The sequence below is a fragment of the Heterocephalus glaber genome, unplaced genomic scaffold (genome assembly GCF_053883595.1).
Source record: "Heterocephalus glaber isolate CG9 unplaced genomic scaffold, H.glaber_assembly_v1.0 deba00000331, whole genome shotgun sequence".
Taxonomy (NCBI): Eukaryota; Metazoa; Chordata; class Mammalia; order Rodentia; family Bathyergidae; genus Heterocephalus; species Heterocephalus glaber.
In genome coordinates this window covers 63286151-63298626 of record NW_028258142.1, presented here as the reverse complement: position 1 = coordinate 63298626, position 12476 = coordinate 63286151, and the positions used below count along the sequence as shown (strand labels likewise).

Below are 12476 nucleotides of genomic sequence, written 5' to 3'. Positions count from 1 at the left end.
TTTCAAGCTAGCTTGGCGAACTCAGACGCATACAGGTCCAAGTGCCGTACGTTATTTCTCCTTCCTCCCAAATCGGTGCTCGTTCACAGCTGCGCAGTGGCCGCACCGAGTTCTTACGCTGCGCACGGAGGGCGGCCGCGTTCCGCTGGGCCTGTGACGTGCTGCGCATGCGCACCGTCTCCTCTCAGGCGTACCTGACCTGGTCGCGTCACTCTGGAGGAGATGTTACTGAGCTGTGGGCTTAAAAACAATTATTAATTCTTTTTGCTAGACTTTTATTATTTAAAAGTGACGCTTTTCTTGAATTACAGTGATTAGCTATTCATCTAGGAAATGTGAAAGGCAGAAAAACAAAGCAGAAAGAGCATTGAGAAGAAATTTTTATATTCCTGGCACCTAAAAATGACTCATTCAAGATTTTAATATACATAATTTTAATCTCTTATACATCCATTGCATGTTGACCAAAAAGGGTCATTTTATTAGTGAACGTCTTTATCCCCTGCTTAGTAATGTGTCATTAACATAAACTTGCTCTGCTGCCAGACAGCTTTCTACAGTGTAATTTTTCTGCCTGTTATCAAAATGACGCGTCTGTGCAATGCATTTAATTAATTCCCCCTTGGTGGACCTTTAGTTGTTTCCACTGTTTCATTATTATACAGAGTTCTAGCAGAAAAAACCTGTGGCTTGCCCCTTGGGCACATCCGCTATGATTTTAGGAAGACAAATTCCTGGAAGAAAAACTGCTGGTTTGATTACAGAAATAATGTTTTAGGCTTTGGACAAATATTTCCACCTTGCCTTTCAGTGGGCTGTACCAGTTGTCATTCACACCAGAAACAAGTATTAAAAGTTTTCAGGCTGTTTCCCTTTAAATTAACCAAAGAGTTTCCCAGAAAACCTGTACCAGTCCACCCTCTTTGAGGGCACCTGCTGGAAGTGTTCGGCGGGCGTCTTCTTTAGGGTGGGATGCACCCATGTCTATTCAGCCCTCCAGAGTGGATTGGAGTGGCCACTTGAGTTTCCCGCTGCACACAGGAAGTGAAGGAGAAGGACCTTCTTAGTCGCTGGGGCTTCTAGTTACTGACTTAATGAACCTGGTTCTTAAGTTTGTCTTCAATGAAACTTTATTGTTTTCCTGTCACTGTGTTTTCTCTTGCAGCACTTTCAGAGGCTGCCCCAAAATTGTGATCTTGGGAGCAGTATCTGAAAGAACAGAATATTATAGCAGCACCTGTGCAGCTGTTTTCCAAGGTCAGCCAGGAGATCTCTTATATTTTTGCAACAAATCAACACTTGGAAGATTTAATCAAGCTGAAATTGTTTGCCTGCGTAGCCCACCAACTTGTTTGAATTGGTAGGCTGGGCTTGGATCTAACAAAGCTGATTAGAGGCTTTGTGTTCCAATGTGTGCTGGAGCCTGAGTTTGAAGCCCACCACTGTGACCTTGGCAATTCATTCAGCCTCTCTGTGCCCCAGTTTCTTCATCTGTAGAGAGAGTACCCTACTCATCCCCTTGGGTTGTTGGAGGATATGTGAAAGCTGCACACAAATGATAGATAAGTGTTAGTCTTTATCTTTGTTAGCTCGTATTACTTGCATATGTCCACCCAAGTGCCAGGTTGGGGGGATCTGTTTCAATGCATGTGTGGCAGTGGTGGCTCAAGTAAGGGGTTGGGAGAGCCCCCAGAATCTCTGAATCATGGCACACCCAACTGAAAAGGGTACAGGGCGGGTAGAGTAGTTATTGACCAAGTGACTATTGGCGTGGAGGTCTTGTGGCTATAGAGGATCCTATAGGGGACCCAAGGTGTCAAATCTGTTTTTGCCCTTTCTATTCTTCCTGACCTAAATTTATACCATTTCAGGAGAAATTTATCTGAAAAATTGCATCACATATACATAATTGTGTTGCATTTTAATCTGCAGCAAGAAGCCAATGTTGTTTGTTTGCTTTACCTTCCACAACATTTGTTGAGTTACCTCTAATACTTGTTATTGTGTGCAAGAGCTAGTATTTGTACTGGTGGATGTGTCACTAGATTGAGGAGAAGAGACATAGTAAAGAGGAAGAGAAAGGGATACCAAATCCTGGCATATCTTATGTTCAACAAATACTGAATATTCCTTTGTCTTGTTGGTTAGTGACTTCCCTAAAAAAGCAGTATGATGGTGGTTCCGTGGAAAGTGAAAACATGTAGAGCACAGGTTTCTGTCTTTTCTGGAGTGCTAGGAAGCGGAACTGCTTGGCTGTTTTGAGATCCACCAAGTCAGAGCCTCAGGGAGCCTGCATGCGGGCCTGCACATGTGTGGGTGGGGAGCCTCACAGGACATCCTGTGTGCAGGTTTGTGGCCTGCTGCCCTAGAAGGGGCAAGAGCCATGCTTCTCCTGCCTAGATTCAGGTCACTGCCACCCCTTGTTGCTGTCATCTGATGAGACAGAAGTGTCTGCTCCCGGAACAATGTGAGTGTGAGTGTAAGTGTGAGTGTGAGGGAGCACTCCTTCCTCTGCTCTGCGTCTGCACAGTGGCTCTGTGTTGAACATCGATAAGTCACCATTGAGTCACTTCCAGGAAGCCTCTGTTATTCGGAGTGCAGAAGGTCTTTACAGAGTTGGCTTGGTCCAGGGAAACCCAGCCTAACTCACAGCTGCTCTCCTGCTGTGACCTTCCTGTGTCTTGGTGCTGAGCTGCTGCAGGTCGGGAGGTGGACTGGGCCATGGCGCCTGAGGGTAGATGCAGCCTGGCTCAGGTCCACAATTGGAGGATTACCCAGAAGACACCAAGCTTGATGGCATCACCATCCAAGTTCTCAGGCATTCAGAGGCTACAAATGGAGGCGTAGGGATTGAAGGGGAACTTACATGTAGAAAAATTGTCCCTGAAGGACATTGTGTCTTAGGAACCAGACTTGTGCACTGTCCTCTCCTAGGTCAGGGTCCTAGGGCAAGGATCCTCCCCTTCGTCCACCTGGGATTATCTCAGCTGTTTGGTGTTGGGACGAAGTGAAGGCTGATTTGTAGAGAGAGACAGTCTTTGGCACTTCAGCAATGTTCTGGATCCACTGTCTCAGTCTTCCATTCTGTCATCCCAGCTAGACCCTATATTCATGTTATTCTTAGTTTCTTCTGTAAAATCCTTGCAGGTCCATCAACCAGTGCAAGAACACTTGTAGAATTGAGTTTCTCCTTCATATTTTCCTGTATGCTCTTGTGTTAGTAGCAAACAAACAAAAGGCAGCACCAGGGGCTCCTGAGATAAATCCTTGCAGCATTGTTGGGAAGGGTGTGACTATAGGCTCTGGGTTACAGGGCATTGCCCCTGTGACTTTGAGAGATAGCACAAAGAGATGCTGGCAAGCACATGGTGAACGAGTGGCCCGTGAGGACAGGCAGGTGTCCCAGTGGAGTGGACAGGGTCTGAGGGAATCTGGTGAGTGGAACTGTGCAACAAGCAAAGGATCTGCACTCTCATGATTCCTGGCTAATAATGCAGCTGTAAAGTAGGAGTGAACTTCGCTATCTGTCAACGCCGAAGGTGACAGCAAATGTTAGTGTATTATCACAGGCCCATCTGACATGTCGGCTGCCTTTCTGTTCTCCTCTAAACTGCTTGTGTTTTTAAGGCTCTGTGTGCACAAGTGATGTGCAGATAGACTGAGACAATAAGAAGTTTATGACTCTTTAATAAGGGGTCTTAGAATCCTGCAGTCTCATTAGGACCTAAGAGATGCCCATAAAACCACGGTGGCAGCAGTGCGAGGGGAATGCGAAGTGGCAGTGGAATGCACATGTAATGAGCTCTCCCGGGGCTCCCTGCCGGAGACAAAACCCTATGTGACCCCGAATGAAGAGAAGCGCTACGCTCCCCAATTACTATGTCTGATCTCTCCTGACGACCAGAGAAGATGCCTGCCTTCAACATGCACTGTTCCTCCAACCTGACATTTACCTTGTGAGATGAAATAAGCATGGTGCATAATTGAAAGTGGTTTCCCTGAGATCAGAAAAGGCAGATGGTTCATGTCAGCCTTCAGACTGAACTCAATTTTATGTTGACACTGTGCTCTCTGCAACTAGCGTTCATTTCCATCGCACAAACAGTGTAATAAAGTTCTTAAGGTCAGCACTGGGATGGAAATCGCCAGCGTTTGATACTGAAGTGTTGAAAATAAGGCTTAAAATATTTTGCCTATGTTGAGTGGAAAACTTCCAAAGACAGTAAGTAGAGTTTTACTTTAAAGATGTAGTTTCCAGCCTAATATTTAAGTTTTGGAAGATGTACCAAACACGCACACACACACACACACACGCTCCATCATGCTAAACAGATACAAAATCTAACAAGCAAATGTGTGTATGTTGTTTTAAGGAGAGTATGCCTATTGTATTTGTGCTCAAAGCTTTTCATACCTGCCATGTGTTTTAACTTTCTTTTTAGTCAAGTGTTTTGTATTTTATAATTTATTTTACCATCTGGGGTAATAAGCCCAGAAAGATATAAACACTTCTTGTTGACAAAGCAAATTTAAAAGCGCTTTTTTCTTCTTCACCATTGAGATACGGCCAACTGGATTGCACATGAAATTTAAGCGTCTGGCTTCTGCCCTGTGCTGAGCTTGGGGTGAGGAGAGTGTCTCCCTCACCCTCCCCGTCTGTCCGGGCACCTTCACCTCACACCGCTCCCCACACTCACGGGGTGGGGGGGCTGAGCCCGCCCCCTGGCCTCTGCATCTGCCCCACCCGCCCCTGCACGTCGTCCCCAGCTCCCCAGCTGCGCTCCACTCCCCGGAGGCTCCTTCGCCCACGGTGCAGCCTGTCTGCTCCTCGATGCCCCTGTGCGCCATCTGCCCAGTGGGGACCCCGAGTAAGGACCGCGTGAGCCTCCCCTGCCATGTGAGCTCCAAGTGACCTCCTCCGCGCTGGCCGCTCCTCTCCCATCCTCACTGCGCCAAGCTTGCTTTTCGCACATACATAGGCGCCTTGTGCTCCTTGCCCTGCCCCGGGTCCCTCGGTTCCAGCGTTTGCTTGCCGGGACCCAGTGCCCCCTCTCATCTTCCTGCTCCGGATGAAGCCCGCTCCCCTCTGATGGCGCACGGCCTTGCGGGTGGCGTCCAGCAGTCCCCAGCCTCAGCAGGGCGGCCTGGCCTGGCCTCTCCCTGCTCCTGGGAAGGGCTTCTCCTCTGCCTCCCAGCGGAGCCCCTGTGGGCACGGTGCCCTCTGCCTCCTGTCAGCCTGCCCCCCGCCCTCCTGGCCCCGGGACTGGCCGGGCGGAAGCGGTTTCCTTCTCCTGGGTTTTCCCCAGCTCCCGCGTTCCACTGCAGCCTCGCCGTCCTGCCCCTCCTGGCACCGACTGGCCTGGGTCTGCCCAGCGCTCGGAGCGAATGCTGCTTTGCTCGCTCGTGCCCTGAGCCCGGACAGGCTGGAGGTTTGAGCCTCGTGCTCTTTTCCCGATCCGTCTAAGCTTCCTTCCCCTCCCACTTCTGCAGCTCGACCTGTTCCTCCAGTGGCCGGAACTGGCCTTCGGAAGTGACCCCAGGGTCCCACAGCCTCGGGTCGCGCCATGCTCCATCCCGGTGGCCCACTTCCGGCCTCGCGGTCCGCTTGCTCCCGGCCGGCCTCTCCCTGGCCCTGCTGCTCCTCGCTCCTCGTGGTCACCTCCCCTGCACAGGTTCTGTGCTCTTCATTCTGCTGCTGTTCTCTGCCGCCGCGCCGCCACCTCTGCCTCCGCTTGGGACAAAGCCTGGATTTGCCTCCACACGAATGGCAGCCCAGCTCCCCCGCCGCCTCCGCCATGCAGGGCCGCCAGGGGTCCGTGCAGTGGCACATGCTCCTGTCACCGGCCGTGTGCTCACCGTCTCCGGCAGCCCCTCACAGAGTGCTGGGTGGCCTCAGCCAGCGTGTCTGTCTCTCGTGGAGCCGTCGCCTCCCGGAGACGCTGGGCTCCTCTCCTTCCTCTTCCCTCCCTTCTGCCCTGGTCCTGACTCCTCTCTCCGTGTGTGTGTGTGTGTGTGTGTGTGTGTGTGTGTGTGTGTGTGTGTAGCTCTCGGTGCTGCCCTCTCTGGCTCCAGCCCACTCACCTGGAAGCCGCCGACAGTCACCCGTGGAGGGACTTTGGGAAGAGTCCTGTCCCACTCAGCACCTCGCCTGACAGCGCCTGACGGTGGCTCACTTTGTTAAGCGCGAGCTGTCTTAAAGTCTCTTTCTCCCAGCACTTAGTTGTTCCTTGTCATCCCCAGTGCCATGCTCCCTGGCCCTGAGGCTCAGAGAACCCATTCCTTGGCTCCGTCTGCCCCAGCCACACGCCTGGCCTCCCCTTGAGGGTCACTTGTGCCCATCTATGGCTTTAAAGCCACCATGGCTGGCTTCACACAGTGCCTTACTGCTGGCAGCTAGAGCATCCCGACCTCCCCTGTCCTTAGCCCTGTCCCCTGTCCCCTTCCCCCATACCCACCGGCAGGCAGACTTGTGTCTTGATGGGAAGAGAACCAGCTCCTCATTGACCCCTCCTCTCCTGTACAAGACAGTTACACGTACTGGGGTGTCCGTGTCTGTGTCCCCCTGCCCGTGTCCTGTGCTATGCTCTGTCCCTCTTCCCCTCTTAAAAGCAAATACAATCTAGTATGTTTGGAGAAAGAAATACGTGTATGCTCATGAGGAAATGCCAGCCACCTCCAGGAAAATTGGGTTGTACTTATTTGGGGAGGGCCGGACCCCTTCCTGGCTCAGCCTTCTGACTGTGCCCAACAGGAGGCAGCCTTGTAGGAAAATATTCTCATCTCTTTATCTTCCTTGCTTGAAATCTAAGCAAAAGGAACAACCTCTGCCTTCTAAATTTGCTTTCTTCACCCAAGTCTCAATTACATTTTTTTGGTGCTGGGGATCGAACTTGGATCCTTGCACTTGTGCAGCAGGCTGCAAAACCACTGAGCTAAATCCCGGCCCTTTTTTTTTTTTTTTTTTTTGAGCATGCCACCACGCTGTATTATTTGAGTACAGATGACTTCCCTCCTATCACCTAGAGACCATTTCACCCACTGCTCTGTTTGGCCGCCAGCCTCTTGTCTCTCTCTTCGGCAATGGTAAGACGGATTCCCTTTCCTCGGGGAAGAGAAATCCATGGTTTGTTGCCTTTGCCAATGACAAAAATGTTGGAGAGCCAGGTAGCAAAGCTGTTGCCATTGGTATCTTTCACATGAACCACATCAAAAGAGCCAGGATGTCTCTCCCCGTTGGTGATCACACCAATCCCTCCCAAGTTGGCACCTCCAGTCACCATACACAGGTTACTAGTGTTGGTAATCTTGCCAGTATCCAAATGAATCTGGATGGTGTCATTCACCTTGATGAGGGGATCTGGGTAGCGAATGGTGCGAGCATCATGGGTCACCAGATGTGGGATTCCTTTTGTGCCCACAAAGATCTTTCTTACTTTGCATAACTTATACTGGGCCTCCTCTGGTGTAATGCGGTGAATAGCAAAGCGACCCTTGGTGTCATAGATCAGTCGGAAATTCTCTCCAGTCTTGTCAATGCTGATAACATCCATAAAACCAGCAGGGTAAGTTATTTCAGTTCGGACTTTGCCATCAATCTTAATGAAACGGTGCATGCAAATCTTCTTTACTTCATCACCAGTCAGGGCAGACTTAAGTCTGTTCCTTAGGAAAATGATAAGAGGCAGACATTCTCTCAGCTTGTGGGGACCGGTGGATGGACGAGGAGCAAACACACCGGTCGATTTATCCAGCATCCAATGCTTTGGAGCTGCTACCCGCTTCAGATGCTTCTTAGGACCACGAGCCATGGCTGCACTGGGAACGGAAAAAGCTCAATTACATTTTTAAAATATCTAATTTCTCTCCGCATGCCGCCTGTCCACCCAGTCAGACCTGCAAAGCCTGTGTTTCCTCTTTGACAAGGTCTAGGTTTGTGTTTAGCGCTGCAGGTGCAGAAAGAGGCTCCCACGAAAATCTCTACAAACCATGGGGACACCTGGACCCTCTGTTCAGTCAGGCGTCCTGCTTTGCATGGGGAAAGGGCTTCCACATTCCTTGACAGTCCAGAGAGCACTGTCCTGGATTTAGTAGAGATTCCTCTTAGACAAGAAACTCTGTTGATGATGAGCTATGTCTCCGCCCTGCGTGGCGCCCTCTGCGGCCGTAACCAGACACCTGCGACTTCTGCCTGCTTAGAGTGAGCCACAGCTCCAGCGCCTGGGTGCCTCTCATGTGCATAGGTGTTCATTTGATTACCTACTTGCTTCTGTGTTCTGTGTGAATTTTGTCACCCTCGGTTTAAAGGTAACTTCACTGGAGTTTTCTGGGAAAGAAAAAATATATTTTAAAAGATATTGTAAGCATCATATTTGGTTCTTGGTCAGGGTTTATATCATGAGGCCTGTGGAGCTTATTTAATCAAAAAGAGCGAGTCGCCTTATAATGTGAAGTCTGTAAGCTGATTAATTGCTGGGGTTCTGAAGAGCAGAAAGAATTCCCATCTGATTTATCTATCGCAGTATCCACAGCTCTAAAGTCTGCGTGCAAGTGGAAGACATGACCTGATTCTGCGGCTTAGCTCCTCTCCCTATACCCGGGATCTGCTCTCTCAAACGGGGTCCTGGGGAGTCCAAGGGCAGCCGGGTGCAGTAGCTGCCCCAAGTCTGCAGCCCGTCGGGACTGAGGCTCTGTTCCCGGGAAGAGCTTGAGGCCCCCGAAGGGGCTGCTTATCTGCAGTGCCAGCCGGAAGCCTCTTCAGAAGGAAGAGAAATTAGAGGAAGAAAAGGTGGCATTCAGAATCCAGGACCAACGTGGCTCTGCTCTCCCTTAAAGGAGATTTATACTAGGAGTGTCCTTGTCTTTTTCCTCTGGGAAAGTTAGGTCAAAAACATGTGAGTTTGTTTCAGGCATGGACCAGCGGATTAGTTGAATCTGTTCAGTGATGGCCAGCGGAATATCAGACAGCTTCAGAGGTCGGGAGGCGCGTGCTCTCCTGATGTGTGCTGTGTGGTTCTTCCCCTTTGTTCCTCTTGGGTTGCCTGGATCCAGCAGTGCTCACATTTCTGACTCTGGTGCAGTCAGCGCACGATGCATATTAAAATGTTTGTGTGCAGCCAACTTTCTTACCATCAGCAGAGCTGAGGAAATGAGAATTTTTGCTTCTGAGATTGTGGCAGAATGGATTAACAAAAAGCCAATAAGAATCGCATTAACTTAACTTATTAAAGTATACTTTTGTTGAGCGCTGATTTTCATGTTCTCTATTTGTACAATGGCTCTCAGTATAATCTTGGCAGCAGCTTGAGATTTTGAGTTCAGAATTAGTCTATGAAAAATATTCAGAATAACAGGGAAGTGTCTGTAGCATGGAAGTTTAGGAATACACAATCACCAAACTTTCACTGCCATTTTAACAGGAGCTTTCTAACAAATTGCAGTTCATTATACACTGATGACTTTTCCCTGTAAAACTAATGCATAAAAGGGCAAAATTAGTGTCATTTAGCAAAAGCAGAATTGAGGACATTCCTTGCTGCCTGCCTATGTAGCCATGATGAGCAGCTGAGGGGAACTGCCATGTTCTGCTCACTGAGGGCTCCCAATATGCATGTAGTCTGTGGACTTCCAGTGCCAGTTTCCCTGAAATATCCTCATGTGGCTGTATATATATTTATGTATTTTAATATATAATAAAAATTATATATATTATATAATAAAACATTAGACTATAATAAAATAATATAATAACATATATGATAAAATATATTATATAAATATAATATATATTTATATCCCTATATATTTTGACACTTAGACCATTGACAGCTAGTGGAAGCTATGGCTAATATCCTTAGTGAAATGCTTTTAGCTATTTTCATACCAGTTTTGTATAAAACCTAGGCCTTTTCTGGAAACCTTAAACACGTCAAGAATTCATCCCAACCCCACCATTAAACAGCCATATTCAGGTGTAGTTTGAACAAGAATAGAAAAAAAAGCTTGTGTGTATGAATGAATATGTGCTCTGTGAATGTCTGTGTGTGTAGACATGTGTGCCCTGTGCTCGTATTTTTTAAGTTTGTCATTTTTTTCCCCAATTAGAACAAAATAAATCCAGATTGGGGGCGAGGGGAGTCTAACATTCTTGAGATGCGCCTAGGCAAACTGGAGTGTTTGTCACCTCTCAGTTCCCTGGATCCCGGAGTGAGTAGATTGTCTTGATGAAAAGATTCACTGCAGGGGATCCAGAGGACACTAAGGAATGCACCAGAGAGCTGGAACTGAAAAGTGGGTCTTTTGAGCTGCTCTAAAGTCTTTGAAAGCATCAGTACATATCATTCATGCTATGAAGGTAACAAATTACTGTACTCTGGAAAATCAGAAAGTTTCCCAGACTGGGACCCTGGGTGCTGTTTAAAACTCCCTGCCTTCCTCATTCTCTTCTCCCAGCCCATCTTGTGACGTGACACTATCTGTTTCACTCCTAATTAGTGAGTCTTCTCTTCCCTCCAGTCCCAGGCCCTGTCCTGTTCTGGTCATTGCAGTCCCTGGAATCTTGTATCATTTTGCCCTTGTGTGCATGGGATTTGAATTTGGATTCCAAGTTTTGGGTGGACTAGCTGTGGAAATGGATCTATTTGTGTACAGCTCTGAGCCTCAGTTTCCTGTGTGTGAAAGCGGGTTTGCAGTCATTCCGGCTTGGGGGGTTCCAAGGCCTCTGTAAGCTGGGTTAGGCCCTGCCTGTGGCACATTGTGAATTCTGCACTATTGGCAGATATTGGAAGTGTCCATCACCTCTCTCCCACTGCTGGTCTTGATACTTTCTATTAACTCTTCACTCTGCTAGGAGCAAGATCTGTCTCAAGTGCAGGAATGGTTCTTTCCTCTTACAGACTGAAGTCTTTTGTTGATGCTTCATCAGCTGAAAGTAAAGTGAAATTTCTTACCAAGACCTACAAGGCTTCCGATGGCCCAAATCCACCCTACCTAGTCACCTGGCAGCACCGTCACCTGATTGTGTGTGTGTGTGTGTGTATGTGTGTGATTGTTGATCTTTTGAAAATTGCAATCCCATTTAAAAATTCTAAAGAGACAGAAGAATATTAAAATAGAAGGCTTTTTCCTTTGTTGGTTCTCCTCTCAGAGTGAATCACTCATTTTGACCTGGATCTTTATATACACAGTAGTTATATAGACATGTAAGTAATGGTCACATAAATAGCTTTTTAAAGCAAAAAATGAAAATACATCTAGTACTTGTTTCATATTTTGCTGTTGTCATGCCATCTTGCCTGATCCAGGCCTGCACCCTGCTTTTTTCATAGCTGTGTTGTATTCCACTGTGACACATACACTTTTCTCTCTCTCCAGCATCTCTGTTTTATACTGCTGTGGTAGGAATCGAGTTTAACCAGTCTTCCTGAGAGGACAGTCACGTGGCCTAGCACGGTTTATCTTTGCTGGACCATCTACAATGCCACCTTCATTATATATTCAGTCCTCACATGTACAGCTCTCTTTTAGACTCTCTATTGCATTATTTTACACTTTCGGCACCTGGGGATCATTTAGTGGCCACATACATAGCATACACTCTTTTGCCAACTAGATATTTAAGAGTCTCTATTTTGATTACAGAATAAAAATCTAAATGTGATGCGTGCGGTCTTTAGTCCGAGGGGCCCACGTGGCTCCTGACCTCTCTCGATGGATCAGCACCATGACGGCACCAATGGCACTGCGCTTGCAGCATGGCCTCAGGCATATGGTCTGTTAAATGACTGAAGGTGCTCCTATCCAGGAAGTGCTGAGGAGAGGGCCTGGCCCAGAGCTAAGGGCTCTGCGAGTGTTTGCTGGATGCAAGGTGTCTCTGTCTGCGGCTTGGTGGAGGAAAGCTCTGGCTCCAACTGTGCCTCTTGTTCTTTAGTTCCGCTAGTGAAAGCATGGTATCTGGCCGCAGCAGTGGTTGACTATGCTGGGCAGTGCTGCGCTTCCCCATTCCTCCGGATCTGGCCTCATGTGCAGGTTAAACTGAAGTCCGGGCTCCTGTGCTGTGGTCGGTGTTGAGTCCGTAAGAAGTCTCCCTCAGCAGCCAGCAGCATGGCTGCCTCTGCTTTATACGGAGCTGCAGATGCACTCGAATGTTCTCTTTGGTGGTTTCTGTCTGCAGAAAGGTATTTCTTCATGTTCCCAATGCAGCTTGTGAGCTCTTTCTTACGCTAACATGAGTTTTCCCCACGGAGTGCAGAAAACCCTCAGGTGCTGCGAAGGGGTTGAATTCTCTGCGGTGAAGTTGCTCCTCTCACAGTCTACAGAAGACGGTTGGTGTCTCGCTCTTCACGTTCTGGGTTGTGACATTCCAGACCCGAGACGCACCCTGGGACCCCTGACGAGGAGGAGGGTGCTGCTGGGATGTATCCATTTGAGTGCCCCCCAAGCCAGATGCCAGGGCCTCTGGGGTTCAAGTCATACATTTG

At 48.4% G+C, this 12476-nt stretch overlaps 1 protein-coding gene and 1 long non-coding RNA gene across 4 annotated transcripts in view; one reads left to right on the top strand and one right to left on the bottom strand.

The window, feature by feature from the left end:
• The window catches only part of LOC110350851 (uncharacterized), a 216557-nt gene that overhangs the window by 111145 nt on the left and 92936 nt on the right, over window positions 1–12476 (top strand). The gene's annotated exons all lie outside the window — the stretch shown is intronic.
• Window positions 6954–7825, bottom strand: LOC101705550 (small ribosomal subunit protein eS4, X isoform). The gene has a single exon (XM_004853212.4). The coding sequence runs from the start codon at window positions 7806–7808 to the stop codon at window positions 7032–7034; it is 777 nt and encodes a 258-aa protein (XP_004853269.2). The 5' UTR covers window positions 7809–7825; the 3' UTR covers window positions 6954–7031.

Excerpts from the sequence above, each read along its gene's own strand:
- LOC101705550 (XM_004853212.4), bottom strand. The coding sequence starts at position 7,808 with ATGGCTCGTGGTCCTAAGAAGCATCTGAAGCGGGTAGCAGCTCCAAAG.